Source organism: Arachis ipaensis, chromosome B8 (assembly GCF_059453495.1).
Source record: "Arachis ipaensis isolate K30076 ecotype BB chromosome B8, ASM5945349v1, whole genome shotgun sequence".
NCBI classification, from domain to species: Eukaryota; Viridiplantae; Streptophyta; class Magnoliopsida; order Fabales; family Fabaceae; genus Arachis; species Arachis ipaensis.
In genome coordinates this window covers 135925405-135942254 of record NC_142443.1, presented here as the reverse complement: position 1 = coordinate 135942254, position 16850 = coordinate 135925405, and the positions used below count along the sequence as shown (strand labels likewise).

The following is a 16850-nucleotide window of genomic DNA, read 5'->3' as shown; positions in this document are numbered from 1 at the left end:
TACCACACGTGGTGGTTTGATTTAACCAGACTTAAATATATGTATAGTATATTAAGATATGTATATATAAAGTATTTTATACATGTATTAAATTCATTAATTTTTATTTTTAAAAATAAAAAATTCATTTGCTGATTGAAATTAATGAATACACATGTCATCAATTAATTGGAACATGTAAGAAGGGTATATAATACCCTCAAATTAATTGAATATGGAAGAAATCATCTTTGTGTTTTTATATATATCGTTGTTCCATCTTGCTTGGTACTTTCACTTAGAAACTTTTTCTTTTGATCAGATATACGAACTTTTTTTTTATTCTTTTTAGTATTATCTTTTATATTTTATTTTTTTTTGTTTGTTCATATAATATATGTTATTGGTTTTATAAATTTTTTATTTTTTTTTATGAGTTTTTTTTATTCTTTGATGTACTCTATTTTAATTTTGTATAAAAAAATTTATTTTTTATTCTTGTAAAATTTGTAATTGTAATATTATATAATATATTTATTATCAAAATTTTGTATAATATGAATTATGATCCTATCAAAAAGGCTAAAATAAATAAAAAACTAATTATAATTTATAAGTAACAATAGAATCATAAATAATAAAAATTTATAATTTAAAATAATACTAAATTAAAGAGTACTGATAATACTAAAAAATTATAAAATATATTTTTTAATTAAATTAAAATAAATAAATAAATAAATAAAGATTAAAATTATAATTGAATTTATGTATTCTGTTGGACTGAATTTGTGAGTCACGAAACTTTTTTATTGTTGTCATGGGTTAAGGTGGAAGAGTAATTTAATAAACAAATTATTTGTGAATTTAAAACTTATATACTATAATACTAACCAAGTAATCATCCTTGTTTCAATTTTTATTATTTTTATTCTTTAATTTCTTGTCTCTCTTTAACTTCATTTGGGAATATTTTAAGAAGAATAAATTAACACATAACAGATATTGGAACTTTATATAAAAACATAATTATTTCAAGAAAATCCTTTTTCAGAATATCAAGATTAAATTTTTAACATTAAAATTATGTTGGAAATATAAACTACTAAATTTACTTTCTCATACATGATTCTATCCATGATGACCAAATTAATAACCAATATAGACTATTATATTTTAAAGCTATAGATATTTTTAATTGAACTTTCAGAGTATATTCAAATGTTCAAAGATGATTTAATACATGATAAACAAATTGCTTGACTCGATTAAATGAAACTATTTCAATTTGGACTTTTTCGGTTTGAAAAATTTTCTTTTTTTAGAATCGTTTTACTTAATTTAACAACTATCATGTCAAATATTGAAATCTATATATAATTTTAATTCTAGTAGTCAGTAGATGATAGCATACAAATTTAAATCTAAATTTTAAATTTTCTATTTAATCTGTAACTTATGTGATGTTAATACATGCATATCAGTCAACAATTTTAATTTCCGAGGATAAGATAAAATATTTTCATAGTATCACTCAATAATTATCGTATCAAACTATCAATTATTGCATTCAATTTTCTCCTTCAATATTTGAATTTTATCCAGAGTTTGAAATTTAATTGATTGATATTGTGAAGTAGTTTTAAGAATTTAAATTTGATTAGGTGAAAAAGTAGTGTTCCGGGGCTTACCTAGAACCGGATGGTGGTTGGGCTTGTTTGTGAGGTCCAAGCGCAGGAGGAGTGTGGTCTCCGACTTGGTTTACGTCTGGGAGCCGTCTTCGAGTTGTGTGTTCCAAGAGATGTGAGGTGGTACCTGCAAAGACACTCCGATGCCTAAGTTAGCATGGGGTTAAGCAGGTTTAGAATGTATTGGAACTTAGTGATACCTGAGCGGTGTCAGGGTATTTATAGTGGTGATCCAATAACCACCGTTGGAGTAGTGCCACCTTTTTAGGTGGATAACCGTCCCTTTATCTAGAGATTGTTGGAATATGGCTTCTAGAAGTGGGTTGAGAGATTTTAGGGGCAGTTACTTATTTGAATAAGTGTTATCTGCCAGCTATCTCTTGAGCCCGACTTCTTTAGAAGGAAGTCTGTGTTGAGTCCGACCTCTTTAGGTGAATGACGAAGGCCAATCTTTGGATTGGGCCTTTTGGTGTATTTGGACTTAGGCCTTAGTGTTGGGTCAGTGTATGAACAAGTAGTTTTATAAGTATATTTAATTATATAATTTTATATTAATAAAAAATATTGTTTAAATAATTATCTAAAATAATAGATATAACTAAATAATTATGTAAAATATTTTATAATATTATTTAAAATTAAATTTTAATTTTAAAATTTAAACGCTTAATATACACTAATTAAACTGAAAATATTTTAAACAATAAATTTTGGTCAAAAGAAACTCTCTTAAATAGTTTTAATAATAAAATATATTTTTAAAATTTTTTAATAATGGTGAAATAGTCTTTATTTATCAATGAAATATAATTCAAATAATGTAGTTTCTATATAAGATCGACTTTTTTAAAATTCAATTGATTAGAAGTATATACAATTGATTAAATTATTCTCAGCGCTATATATTATGCTATTATAAATTATTATTTTATTATTTATCTAATCAATTACTACAATAAAAAAATTGATTGGATATTAAAAAATTGATTACTACAATAAAGAGATTGATTGAATTTCTAAGGATTGTGATTTTTGCAATTGTGAAGATGGCATAATAATAAACAAAAATTAGATATTAAGAAGATGAATAAATGATAAATAGAAACAATAACAAAAATTAATAATAAAGAAATTGATAAATGATTATAATTAAAGATTTGGGTAATTAAAAAATAAATTAGTGATAGATTATTTATTTATTATTAAAAAAATAAAAAATTAGTGTATTTAAATTAAAATAAAATTTAAAAATAAAATAAATAAATAATAAAATAGAATTTAATACATTATAAATAAATAATATATTCTAAAGTCTTGTTTGGGTGAGTTTCTAAAAAAAATTTTTTTTTCGAATTATCTTTTTTTTAAAAGATCTTATGAAAAAGTAAAAATAATTTTATGTTTGGATATTTTATTCCAAAAGATATTTTTATCTATCAATTATGTTTGAACATAACAATATAAAAATATTTTTTTTATTTATTATATAAAAAATATTTTTTAATAAAAAAAATTTTTTTAAAAAATATAAATTACCGCTTCTGAAAAAAGATATTTTTTATTTTTTTAATATTTTTACTTTTATTATTAAAAATTTATAAAACATACTAAAAAACAAAAAAAGATATATTTTGTGAAAAAAAGATTTTTTTTTTATTCAGATAATAGTGTACAAACAAGCACTAAATCTTATCGTTTAACTTAGATAAACTTTTGTTTATAAAGGACTTGCACTTAAAATAAAAGATAACTAGTTTGTAGTTTCTGTTAGGCCCATTAACCGAATACCTCTCCCCCTCGGCCTCACGTCTCCGGTTTCCACCGTCATTCATATTTATTCTTTCTTGAAATCCTTATTTCTTCATTATTTTCATTATTATTATTTCTCTATTTTTCAGAAAACCTTATTTTCTACGTTCTTCCAATTCCCAAATTTTCATTCATTCTTCGCTTCCAAACAGCCATAGCGATTTCTTCATCGCTTAATTCAAAGCTTATTATCAATTCACCAAGTTAATCGTCGATCAAGGTCAGCATGATCTTCTTCGGTTGATTACACTTTTTATACTTATGTTTTATTTTCGATTTTGATTAATCTTGTTATTTCGATTCGCAGTAGCTTCTTGTATGAATTTTTAATTTCATTTACCAATTTATTTATTTTAAATATTCGCCGATTACATGTAGAGTATTTGTGTAGTTTTGCATTCGTAAATGTGGTTTTTTCCTCATGTTTAGATTTTCGGTATTTTATTTATTGTGATTGATTTTGTGTGTTTCACTGTGGCCAAGTTGTTCGAATTTGATTCAGTGTATGTTAGCGTTTGTTGATTATAGATTGTAGTGGAATTATTATTATTATTATTATTATTATTGAAATTGATGATTTCATTCGATGATTCGATCGATCTATCATTTTGTTTGATGAATTGTGATTGCTTTTTCATAGCTGAAAAGTGTTTTTGATGATTTTTTATGCAGTCAAACATGATAAGAAAATCGGTGATAATCCTTTAAATAATGCATCAAACAAGTGCACAGACTTTTATTTATTTATGGTGCTAATAAAAACAAATGTTCTTTAATGTCACAGGTTTGAGTTTGAAGTGTGAAACAAACACCATGAGATTAAAAAAGGGAAGTAAAGTGGAGGTTCTTGCCAGCACTGAGGGGCCGTGTGTCGAATTTCGATGTGCTCAAATTATCTCTGGTAATGGGCGAACTTACAGCGTCCAGTACGAGTGCTCTACTGTGACAAGTGAGGCAGGTGTGCAGAGAATTCAAAGGAAGGCCATCAGACCCTGCCCCCCTCTTATTGAAGGTGCTGAGAGCTGGAAAGCTTGTGATATTGTGGAGGTTTACGATGCTGGTTCTTGGAAAGTGGCTACTGTTTTGAAGGTCCTAGGTCGGGATTTCTACCTGGTAAGGTGCTTGTCATCTTGCAAGCAGATGAAGGTTCACAAAGATGGCATGAGGGTGCGGCAATCATGGATAAATGATCAATGGATCATTAATCAACAGGTACCTTTTTATATATGTAAATTCAAATTTTCTTATTTTATTGTTTATTTTATTCTAACTAGCTATATTCTCCGAGATGCCTATTTTACTTGGTAGATTGTATCTTCTAACCCTTTTAAATAGTTTTAAACTTTTATATATGTAATTGATATTGTTTGAGAGTTGAGATCGTTTTTATTCCATGGTTCCTGTGATTTTTTTTGGGATGCCTTGTCCTTATGTTCTTTTATGCTTGTTCCAGGATCTTGGTAATTCGGGAGGTGGGAAGTCTAGCTGCAATTTGATTTCAAACAGTTATAAGGTGATGCATGAAGTTCAGCAACCTGGTACCAGAAAAAATCAGCAAGATAGAAGTGATTGTTTCTCAAGTACAAATGCTAGTGCTCTCTACAAGCCTTTTGCAGCTTCATCTATAGGACTGAAGAGACTGTCTCCATATGGTAATTCTGCTGTTGATGCTTATCCCAAAAAGATGAGGGCTGTTATAAATAAGGGTGAGTATGAAAGATCCAAAGTGGTTCTGACAGCCCAAAAGGTAGATGTTATTGCTTACCCACAAAATAAAATGGGTGAAAAATGCATGTATGATTCCATTATTAATGGTACCAACCAATATTGTGAAACATGGAAGAAACCTCCCCATGTCACAACACGTTATTTTGAAAGAATTGCGGAGCCAGATTATTCTTGTAATGATCTGAGTTCTGTTGGCAGTTGTAGTGTGATAGGTAGTAGTACAAGTAGAAGTTCCAGTAATATGTTAGCAGGTTCTTGCCATGATGAAGATACCCTTTCTAGTGACGCAGAGTCTTTAAATGTTGGAGATTTGGATAAAGGGTGTCCAATTTCTCCTGAGGAGGATGTAGCAGAAGGAATTCATAGGGTAGAGTTGCATGCCTATCGCAGTACTCTAGAGGCAATATATGCTTCTGGTTCTTTAAGTTGGGAACAAGAAGAGTTATTGACTAATCTTCGTATATCACTACATATTTCTAATGATGAACATTTGATGGAGATAAAGAACTTAGCTTCAGTTGGTCAGAATTTTTAGATATTCATACAAGGGATGTCATGTTAGAATTTTTTACTTTAACTGTTTAAATGTACAGCATTAGATCCTCTGATTGTTAATCTTTCTATATTAATAATAATCATTATGAGTATATCAAATTATGGAGCCAACCGTTTTGTATTTTTGTGGGTGTTTTGATGTTCTTGTTATTGTTTTCAACATTAAAAGTTGTGGATTTCCTCAATTGCTATGATTTGTCGCCTTAAACTGTTCATTTACTTCCTGTTCTCTTGTATATTATTTCATTGCGAAACAATTGTTAATGACTTGAGACCTTGAAAACTTAGTTAAAGCTTGTAATTGCACAACTTCAAGTCTATAGTTATGCTTAATTTGGATTGGATGAGCTTATCAGCTCCCTATTTGCATCAATTTTTCCACTGTGAATATTATTGATGAATCAGCTACATTTTCCAGGGCCAGTGTGGGAGGCTTTGCCCTGCTTCCAATGGCTAAACATGATGTTAGGTTTGCTACTTTTCACTCCGCAATTAATCGGTGACATCTACCAATAATTTTCCTTCCAAGATAAGGAATATCTATGGTTGGTTCTCTGCCTTTGAAATAGTATAGTATATTTCAGGTATGCATAGAATTGACATGTTCATGAGAACGTTAACTTTCATAATGCTGCTGATATAAGCATCAATTGAAAGATTATCTTGTAGTGCTCTTACTCAAATATGGCACTTCATTTCTTGTATTTGCTTGGTTTTTAGATTGATTATCTTGCTATGTGAGTGGAGACGGTCCTGTCAACTGAAATGTAGGTAAGATGGTAGGATGTTACATGATATCTTATTTCTGGTAGCTGGATGCTCCATCAATTTGTCGAAATCATAATTTTTGCTTTCTTGTGTGTGGCTACATTTCTCATGGGCATGCTTGAATTTGAAACAGCTGTGTTGAACTTGAATCTGGCATATAGAATGTGGAAGATCGCTATCTACTTTGTTGGAACATACAAGCTAGCATTTACACTGTTATTTTATTTATATTATTTTATTCAGCTGATGAGCTGTGGTTAAGGGCGAAATGCCACTCAAACCTAGAGCTAGTTGGTTCTTCCCTACATGTGTTGAGGCGCGCAGCATCTGCTTGGATGCTTGTGGTAAAACTTTTTGGTGAAATCAGTACAAACTGTATATAGTAGATATGAATTTCACCCCCCCCCCTTCTCTTGCTTTGAGATCACCCCATAGTGTGTGCTGATCCACTTGGTTTGGATTTTCATTTGTCGTTATGGTAGGGTCTCATTCCGTTTACATTACTCTCGGTTGTTTCTCTTTGATCTTCAATGCAGCTAAGAGTTCCGGACAATTGCTTCCAAGCTCAAATCTCGATCCTCACCTGAGTGCAAATACTTTGTTATTGCACCTAACCTTGTATGTTCATCGATTCATTGTAATGCTCTAGTCTAATTAACGTATTGAATTGATGTGCATTTTTTTTTTTTCTTTTTTTCACAACTGGCTTATCCATGGTCAAGCTTGTGGTCACCTTGATGAGTGGGACAATTGGTCTAGAGTTTTGAAGTTGTTTCATACTTAAGGTGAGATTCAAGCCCTTGACATTTGGTAAAGGGAGAATGGGTTCCTTCCACTCAACCGCATCCCCCTGGCTATTGACGTGCACATTATTGACATTGTTTCTATTTTTTTAAAGATTGCTGAGTCGTTATTTTGAAAGCCAACTACCTCTTTGTTTAAGCAAATATCTATGAAAGAACTCTACCATAATTTTATCTTCAGATCGAATGAGACCATGAGTCGATGAATGTGTATGTGAAAGAATATGGATGATATTAGTTATGTTGGTCAATATTGGTCCTTCTGTACACTTGGATTTGGATTGAAGCACTCATGGAAATTTTGTAAGATAAGTTGGATGCCATTACTAGAAATTGTTAATAATGGAATTTTTGTAAGAGAAATTGGATGCCATTACCTGAACTGAGTTGTATAGTTATACATGCCAATCTCAATCTTACAAGTTATTGTTAATTTTTTTTTTTTTTTTTTTTTTGGGTGTTAATGCTCTCTAACTGGAAATATTTCAATTTTTGAATAAGAACCCATGTTATAAAGTTAGGAACCAATTGAATAAATGTTTGAATTTCAGTGAACTTCTATACCTGGATAACTGGCTAAGGATTGACAATGAGGCAGAAACTAATTTTACGTTTACATTTATTTTGAATTTGTAGTATCAGAATGTAAAATGGGATAATTCTGTCACTTGAATTAGAATTGAGTGATAAAAGTTGTAATGTTAAATTTAAATTTAACTGCTGTTGATTCAATAGTTCGTAGTTTTCTTTGAATTTTTCTAGTAGTGGCATAGTTCAAGAAATAACATTTATGCTTAACTTAATTGCCAGTGCTTATGCCAATTGTTTGTTTGTGATTAGGGATGTTTATGGTATAGTTCTTTCATAAAACTACATTAAACTATTTGAAATGGTTTAGAAATTGCATCAAACCATTTTCTTATACAGTAAACTGGTTTTAAATCAAATTTATATGTAATACACCGGTTTAGAACCGTTCACAAAAATGAAACCAGTTCTAATTTTAAAAATAAATTTAAATTGGTTTATATAAAAAAAAAGTTTTTAACATATAAAAAATCAGTTTTAACATGTTTATATTAAAGGAAAATTTTTAAGTATATCAGTATATCACTTGAAAATTTTCCTATATTAAATAGCCGATTTTATGTGATAAATTACATTTGGTAAATCATTATTGTGTTTCATGATACGTGTAAAACTTTTGTTCGCAATTGGTGGATCTGTCCTACGATTTATTTGTTTCTACTCAAATCGTAAATCTAAATCACAATCATTTTTTTTGTTAATTTATTTAAAAAAAAAATCCTGGCATTACATGAAACCAACTTAAAAGTGAGCTGCTCTGGCTCTCGGTCAATAGTTGTTACCTTAATTCTCTAAAATTGTAGTTGGGTAAACCAGATTAGATTATCAGTGTCTTTCGGCTATGCTGGAAATTTAAGTGTGTGAAACGGATTGGAAATTTGAATTGGAAATCCTTAGATTGTTGTAGCAAACATTAGGACTACCTTAGTCGCCAAACACGAGATTTTTATAGGATTTTTACTATTAAAAGTGATTAGGAACATCTTAACAACTGCAGAAACCACAGCTTACATATATGTGCAAAGAATTACTTAAAACAAGTGGCGTAGAGAGAAGAGGATTGGGACTGTGATAAGGATTACTTTAATCTGGTGGCGTAGAGAGAACTCAGAGGAGAGAACTGGGTAATGCCACAAGAGGGACGACAAACTGTACAACCTAAAGTAAGAAATTTAAAAATTAAAAAAATTCAATTAAAATGTTGAAATTAAATAAGATATATATATATATATATATATATATATATATATATATATATATATATATATATATATATATATTTAAAGAATTTAATTATTTAAAAAATATTTTTTTATTTAAACCAGTTAAGTGTTTAAAAACTAAGTCACTTTGACTAATTTATAGACTTTTTAGTTTTTACTCAATTTTTCTGGTTTTAACAGATTTTTTGACAACTAAATTTTATCTCGAATTAGATGGATCAGGTGATTATTTCTCAATTAACCCCGTGCATTTGTTTTAACTTTCAAAAAAAGGGCTTAGATAATTTAAATCTTTATTCAATTTACAAAATCAAATCTGATGCAAGAGCTAGAAACTAATGGTTTAAGAAATTATTCAAATTCAGCTTCTGTAACTCAAATTATTTCTTTTTTCTTGATATCTTTATTATTTCTGAAGTCTGAACTAGGATAAACAACCAAACTGATTCTTGAAGATTTTAACGCTGATAAAAAGGACTCTAAAAGACACAAAAGACAAAATAACATCCGAAAGATCTTAAAATTTGACAAAAATACCCAAACTTAAAAATATGACGTCACAATGAATGAAAAATACTGGTCACAATGAACGAGAAATACTGATATAACAATTGGAAGAGCTTCAATGGCGTTTCCGACAAGGAGAGATGCGGAAGAAGAGGGCGCCAGCAAAGGGAGGACTGCTGCTCACCGTCACCATTGTTGTCGTGGTTGCAGGGGGAGAAAACCCGAAGAGAAGAGAGAGACACCTTGAGAGAGACGCTGAGAGGGCACAATTGAGGAGAAAGGAGGGAACTGTCCCATCGTTGCCATCATATATTATCACCGCCCCTAGAGCCAGTTGGAACTGCCACCTTCGCCACAATGAACAGAAAGTGAGGAGACAGTGAGCTTGATCTTCTCTTCTCTCCTCTATTTCTCTCTGAGTCTTCTCTTCTTCAAGCTAGAGAGGAACAGAGAAAGACAAATAACAGGTAGGATACAAGATTGATAGAGAACGAGATGCGAAAACGCCATCGTCGTAGCTGCAAGCTCTCCTTGCAGGAAGCTCTTCCAATTGTCAGATCAGCGTTTTCCGTTCACTCTAAGTAAGCTCTTCCAATTGTCAGATCAGCGTTTTCCATTCACTCTAAGTCTCTAACGTCAAGCTTTCACGTTTAGGTGTTTTTGTCAAATTTTAAATCTTTGAAAAATTATTGTCTTTCACATCTCTCCGAGTCCTTTTTATTAGTGCCAAAATTTTTCGGATACCCTTCTGAACTTGATGGTAAAAACTGATTTCCTAGCCAAATAAGTTGAGACTAATGCATCATGAGACAACTCATTTTCTAATTATCTTCATCGCTTTGACAAAAAAAAAAAGACGTGGATGACTATTACGGGTTTTGAAAATTGAAGAAGAACACATATCATAAACGATTAACTCTGTTACTGAAATACTTATCATCCAAGGTCAATAATACAACGCATCAAACTCAAATTGTAGCATACACAAATACCAGCAACTCACAAAGATCGTCAATCCGGGGACACAAGCTCTTACTCAAATGTGTCATCATCATCATCGGGAAGTGGCTGGTTAGCAGCTTGAGCAAGCTCGGCTTCATGCCTGCAAAACCCGACAAAACCATAAATCAATCATAAATTCATAGTAATTGAAAAAAAGACAAGAGAAGCCCACTTCAAGACTACTACGAAAGAACTAATGGATTTTGAAAACTTATTTTTGAGAAACTTGAAAAAGGTTAATCCTAAACCGTATATATTTTTGACACTGAATTTCAAAAAATCCCTCATTTTATGATGACAGAAAGCTTACTGTTGTTGCGCGGCCAAATCGATTTGAACTTCTGGAGGAGCCAGCGCAGGTGACTCTACAAAATGCAAGTTGGGATCGCTGCAAAATTAACACAAGTAACAACATATAAGTAAAAACAAACTTAAAGATTGATCATTTATTATTTTGTAGAAAGTAAAAACCACAGGTATGTACCCTGCAAGCTTCCTGGCAAGATAAAGGAAAGGCTTCTCAAAGTTATAGTTGCTCTTGGCTGATATTTCATAGTACTGCAAATTCTTCTTCCTGTGGAAGGTAACCTGCTTTGCTTTCACTTGTCTGTTCTTCACATCAACCTTGTTACCGCAGAGAACAATTGGGATGTTTTCACAGACCCTGAAAAATCAGATGTGCAGAGAAAGCACTCAGTAAGGTACTCTGACTAGGCATTAAATGACAAGAAACAAAGCAGATACAGGGTTTAACAGAGTTCATTTACATACCGGCAAAGATCACGGTGCCAAGTAGGGACGTTTTTATAAGTCAACCGAGCAGTGACATCGAACATTATGATCGCACATTGCCCATGGATACTGAAACATAACACACTATATTAAACACAATACACAAAGGGAACAAAACCCATACCTAAACAGAAAGAAATCCGTACTAGTAGAATGGAAGGGAGAAAACAAAAGCTATACAAATATTTTGGTAGGAAAAAAATATTAACATTTCAATACCATTCCTAAAAGCTAAATTCCAACACGAATAACATATTCATTGAAATGTGGACATAAAATAATTGGCATGCATAACAGCTAAACTGAAGATAGAAGAATAAAGAATGACCAAGAAATCAACAAATTCTAATTTATCAATTATGATGAAGAAAAAAGAGAATGTAAAATCAACTAATAGTTCAAATCTAAGTACCACAACATGACCATATCAAGTCACCACAGAAAATGTAATTCCAAAGCACAGACAACAAACTGTGAAAGTATCCTTGCACAAGCAAATGGATATAACCTACATGCTAACCAAACAACCACCAAAATATTCAAATTTACTTCCAAGCATTAAAAAGCAACATAGAATTTCACAACCTTACAAAAAAACAATTTTAACACTATTCAGACTCCAGGGGATGTGGATTAAATTTCACATACAGAGAGATGCCGATAGAAAGAACTTACTAATATCCATCTCTCAAACCACCAAACTTCTCTTGGCCAGCAGTATCCCAGCAATAGAAACGAATCTTCCCGCAGTTTGTGAAAAAATCCAATGGGTGGACCTCCACACCAATGGTTGCTGTTCAACAAAAAAAACATTTAATATTACATATATTCTTAAATTAAATCATTGTATTAAATAAGAAATAAGAAACTAGCTAGCTCACGTTCATATTTCTTCTCGAATTCACCAGTAAGATGTCTCTTCACAAATGTGGTCTTTCCTGAAAATTTTTTTTGAAATTCCAAATAAGTTAATCCCAATCAATTGGTAACACTACATAGTTTAATAGAAGACAAGGAGCCACACATCATTCAAGCACTAAGCAAAGTCATCTTTTAAAAATAATAATATTAATATGAACCAAAAAAACCTTAAGATAAAAAAAAGCAACAATGAAAAATAATGTATTCATCTCGCTACTTATAACGTGATTCAATTCAAATACAAAAGAACGAGCTACGAAATTATAAGCATCAGTCACAACCAACATTCCATTCAGTTACACATTCGTTTAAACATGCTTAATCTAGGTCTCAAGTTTTAGGTCGGAAAAAAAGCTAAAAGAAAAAGATATTAATGAGAGTGAAACCTGTTCCACCATCGCCGACGATAACGAGCTTGAAGCTAGGGTAATCGACGGTTTGCTGATTTGGCAAAGCCTGCACTCAAGAAAACATGGAAATGATGAAAAAGAAGATCAAATTTAAAATTTCACGAATCGTAATCGAACGCAGACACGGAGAGAGATAGAGAGGGAGAGTACCATGAGAGTATGCGGAGGAGAAGAAGAAGATGAAGTAGTAATTTGTTGGTGTTGGTTTTGCAGCGTCGAGAAACCAGAATGGAAAAACAACGAGGGTTTATAACCATATATATATGTATGAGTTAGAGGGTTTCAATTCCTCTACTCAGCGTCAATCGGACGCTGCTCTATTTTGAAAAATAATAATAATAATAACAAATAAAAAAAAGGTAATTTTTACTTACTTATTTTCGGGTTTTTCTTACCCACACTCATGAGAAACCAACTTAGCTTTGTTTTTAAGCTATTTTAAATTTTAAATATTTTTAAAAGGTACTTTTTTGTTTTATAATCATATTTGTAATTTTAAACAAAAGTTTTTTTTTCTAAAATATTATATCATTTTTTATATTTTTATTATGAAAAATGAGACAACGCAAAAGCTAATAAAAAATAAATAAATATATCGCAATGGTAAGCATGAGCACAACAATGGAAATAAAATCCTTTTCATTTATTTAGCATAAGTTTAGATAAATAATTTAATTAAATTTTTTTTTAAAAATGTTAAATATAAGAATTTCTATTGATTTTTATTATTAAAGCACTTGTTTTAAAGATATTTTAATATATAAGAGTAAAAAAAACAAAAAGAAAAAAAGATATTTTTTTTACTTATTAAAAAGTTTTTAAATAATTTTTTAAAAAGTTAAAAATATTAATTAAAAATAATATTAAATAATATTAATGTGATTTTTCATAAGTTAAAAATCTAAAAAAATAGTTTTTGATATTTTCTAAACACACCCTAATCCTACACTTTAAAATAATGAACATATATGGGCTCATTTTTTTAGTTATGGGACCAGGGTTATGTTGCGCATGGTTATGGGACACATGGGAGCTAGACTATTGTGTGGGGTAATTTTTTGCTCAGTAGAAGGTTGGAGAACTCGGACCGTGCGAGTACTTTGCAACGAAAATAGGGTGACAAAATCGGATGGTCCGATTTGAATGGAGGAAAAATTTGAAAATGCAGCAACACCCTAATCGGACCCTCTGTGTTGTGAGTGTTTAAAGATTGATTAAAAATTCGTTTGACAAGTCTCATGTTCCGATTTGGGTTTCATAGTTTTTTTTAAATCAGAAGCAAGTAATCGCAGGGTCCGAGTTGGGTGTGTGGTTAAATTTTGATTAAAAATTCCTAAAAGAAGTCGCATGGTCTGATTTGAGTGTTATAATTTTTTGAATCAGAAGCAAGTAATCGCTGGGTCCGAGTTATGGGTGCATATATATATACACAAAAGGGTGTGTGTCGTGAAGAAGATTTCAGATCTGGTTCTTCTTCTTGCTCGACCACTTCTTCTCCTCTCTTCTACCTGTGTCCTTCTTAGTTTCTGTAAAATGAAGTAAAAAATTTTGGTTTTGAAGTTTCTATTCTTATTTAGGTAAGTGAGAGAGATGGATGATAGAGTTCTTTTAAAAATGTATTACTTTGGTCAGATTTTGTTACAAACTTCTGAAGGAGTGAAATTTATTTGTGAAAATCCGTTAGATGTTGTTATTCCCTTCACAATCTCATTTGAAAAGCTCAAAGGTGTGATCTGTGAGAAGATTGATTCTGAGATGTCGAGAAAAATATCTTGTATTTTATACAGATATCCCATACCGGTGTTTGGTGGATTCGTCCAATTTGAAACCAAATATGTAACGGACGAAGCGAGTTTGCAAGAGATGTTTTCAATGTATTTTGAAAGTCGTGCCCGAATCTTGTTCATCGAGTTGTACATTGAATTCGAACAATCTGAGGCCGACCGGAATATTGTACAAGAAGATTACAATAGTGACAGTGAATAAGAGTTTGAAAGCAATTACGAAGTTGTCGGTCCAGACGGAGATGAAGAGCAAGGTGATGGCACTGTGGCCCCAGATGTGACAGACGTGGCAAATGCACTCGTGAACGAAGTGCCGTTTGAGGAGCCATCTTTCATGCGAGTGTTGGATTTGCAGGCCATGCATGTTCCGGAGTTTCCGGAATATATGAGTGTAGGTACGTATTTGTTATTATTTAGGTAAGTTTAAGATAATAGTTTTATTTAATTAGTTATTGGTTTAGTTAAATATAAATTAGTATGTAGTTAATTATTTAGGTAATTATGTGTTTAGATTTTTATTTTGTTTAGAATGAGATAAAAGCTGATATAAAGTTTATGTATATCATAATTGATGCAATGAATGTTAATGTACCTTTAAATTTGGTTATTAAATATCCGTGCAATAATTTTTTTTATATGGTTGTCGTCTCGCCAGAAATTTCTATTGTCGCAGATGGTGAATTTGCCATTGGGATGGAATTCAGTTCCAGGGAATCTGTTATTAGGGCGATGAAAGAGTATAGCATTCGAAGAAGTGTAGACTACCGGGTGTATGAGTCGGAGCCGTTGACATTTTATGCGAAGTGTACACAGTATGGGTTTGGGTGTGATTGGCTTATCAGGGTTAGCATGATCAGCAGGAAGCATTGTTGGGTGATACGGAGGTATAATAGTAGTCACACTTGTACCAGATCTACCATTTCTCAGGATCATTCCAAGCTCGTTTCAAACACAATTACAGAAGCAATAAAGTCATTGGTTGAGGCTGACCCCTCGTTAAAGGTAAAATCAGTTATTGCAGACGTGCAATCGAAGTTCAACTACACCGTCAGTTATCGGAAAGCATGGTTGGCTAAGCAAAAGGCAGTAGAAAAAATATTTGGAGGTTGGGAAGCATCGTACGAAGCGTTGCCTATATGGTTTGAGGCCATGTGTCATAAGGAGCCATCAACTGTCGTCCATTTTGAGACTATGCCTGCATATCAAGGCGATGACTTGGTTAGTGATATTCGGGTATTGCATCGAGTCTTTTGGAGTTATTACCCCTGCATTAGAGCATTCAGGCATTGTAAGCCAATTGTGCATGTGGATGGGACTCACTTGTATGGAAAGTATAAGGGTTGTCTATTAATGGCAGTTTCACAGGATGACAACAACAACATCGTCCCAATTGCATTTGCTATTGTGGAAGGAGAGACATTTGATGCGTGACACTTCTTTCTCAGTAACCTGCGACAACATGTTGTGACTCGGGATGGTGTGGGACTGATATCCGACCGACACGAATCTATTAATGCAGCCGTGGAGCAGAGTAATGGAGCTTGGTCGCCTCCTAGAGCTTTCCACATGTTCTGCATCAGGCATATTGAGTCAAACTTCCTGAGAAAATTCAAGGCACCGTACCTGCAAAAACTTGTCGTTAATATAGGTAATATTGAGTAATTGGAAGTTTGTTATTAATAGCGTGTCATTCATTTAGTGTATGTAAATCCCCTTTTTATATTTTTTTTTGTTATTCTACAGGATATTCGCGGACGGTGCGTAAGTACGAAGTGTGTTACCAACGTTTACGAGAACGGGGCGAGGCTTACACTAACTGGTTAAACCGAATCCCCCGTAAACAGTATGCATTGGCATTTGATGGTGGTTACCGATGGGGTCACATGACGACAAACCTAGTCGAATGTATTAACTCTGTGCTGAAGGGTGCATGCAACCTCCCAATCACTGCACTTGTCAAAGCAACATTCTACAGGCTTAACGAGCTATTCACCAGAAAAAGAGCCGAGGCGGAGGCAAGGATTAATGCTGGCCATGTATTTTCGGAGCTTGTGACCACGAAATTGCATGCAAACCAACTTGCATCAGGAAATATCCAGGTTAATTGCTTCGACAGGCAAAATGAGGTATTTGAAGTGCATGAGATGCCTAGTGGACTGGAGTATGCTGTCGACCTCCGTCGGCGTCAATGTGACTGTGGTGAGTTTAAGGTGGATCGGATTCTGTGTCGGCATGTGTTTGCGTGTTGTGCAAATCAACGACAGGACTGGCAACAGTATGTGCATGATGTGTA

At 32.2% G+C, this 16850-nt stretch overlaps 3 protein-coding genes and 1 long non-coding RNA gene across 5 annotated transcripts; 3 read left to right on the top strand and 1 right to left on the bottom strand.

Annotated features, from left to right (window-relative positions):
* Positions 1-3415: 3415 nt before the first annotated feature.
* LOC107613394 (uncharacterized) lies at positions 3416-5870 on the top strand. The gene is made up of 3 exons (XM_016315360.3): positions 3416-3696; positions 4261-4688; positions 4930-5870. Exons 2-3 carry the CDS (start codon positions 4290-4292, stop codon positions 5737-5739), a joined length of 1209 nt encoding a protein of 402 aa, XP_016170846.1. The 5' UTR covers positions 3416-3696; positions 4261-4289; the 3' UTR covers positions 5740-5870.
* A 546-nt stretch (positions 5871-6416) lies between these two features.
* Positions 6417-7450, top strand: LOC148549961 (uncharacterized). 2 transcript variants are annotated; one of them, XR_015896616.1, is made up of 3 exons: positions 6417-6530; positions 7064-7145; positions 7250-7450. It is a non-coding gene; the product is annotated as an uncharacterized LOC148549961 (long non-coding RNA). The 2 variants fall into 2 exon arrangements; XR_015896615.1 differs by lacking the exon at positions 6417-6530 and having other exon boundaries at positions 7008-7145.
* Positions 7451-10548: 3098 nt separating this feature from the next.
* On the bottom strand, positions 10549-13119 carry LOC107613451 (GTP-binding nuclear protein Ran-3). The gene is made up of 8 exons (XM_016315454.3): positions 12924-13119; positions 12750-12819; positions 12324-12380; positions 12118-12235; positions 11422-11511; positions 11135-11314; positions 10961-11038; positions 10549-10750 (listed from the first exon to the last, which is right to left on the bottom strand). Exons 1-8 carry the CDS (start codon positions 12924-12926, stop codon positions 10681-10683), a joined length of 666 nt encoding a protein of 221 aa, XP_016170940.1. The 5' UTR covers positions 12927-13119; the 3' UTR covers positions 10549-10680.
* Positions 13120-14387: 1268 nt separating this feature from the next.
* On the top strand, positions 14388-15849 carry LOC148549960 (uncharacterized). Its single transcript, XM_088495875.1, has 4 exons — positions 14388-14751; positions 14794-14952; positions 15231-15604; positions 15832-15849. Exons 1-4 carry the CDS (start codon positions 14388-14390, stop codon positions 15847-15849), a joined length of 915 nt encoding a protein of 304 aa, XP_088352001.1.
* The last annotated feature ends 1001 nt before the right edge of the window (positions 15850-16850 follow it).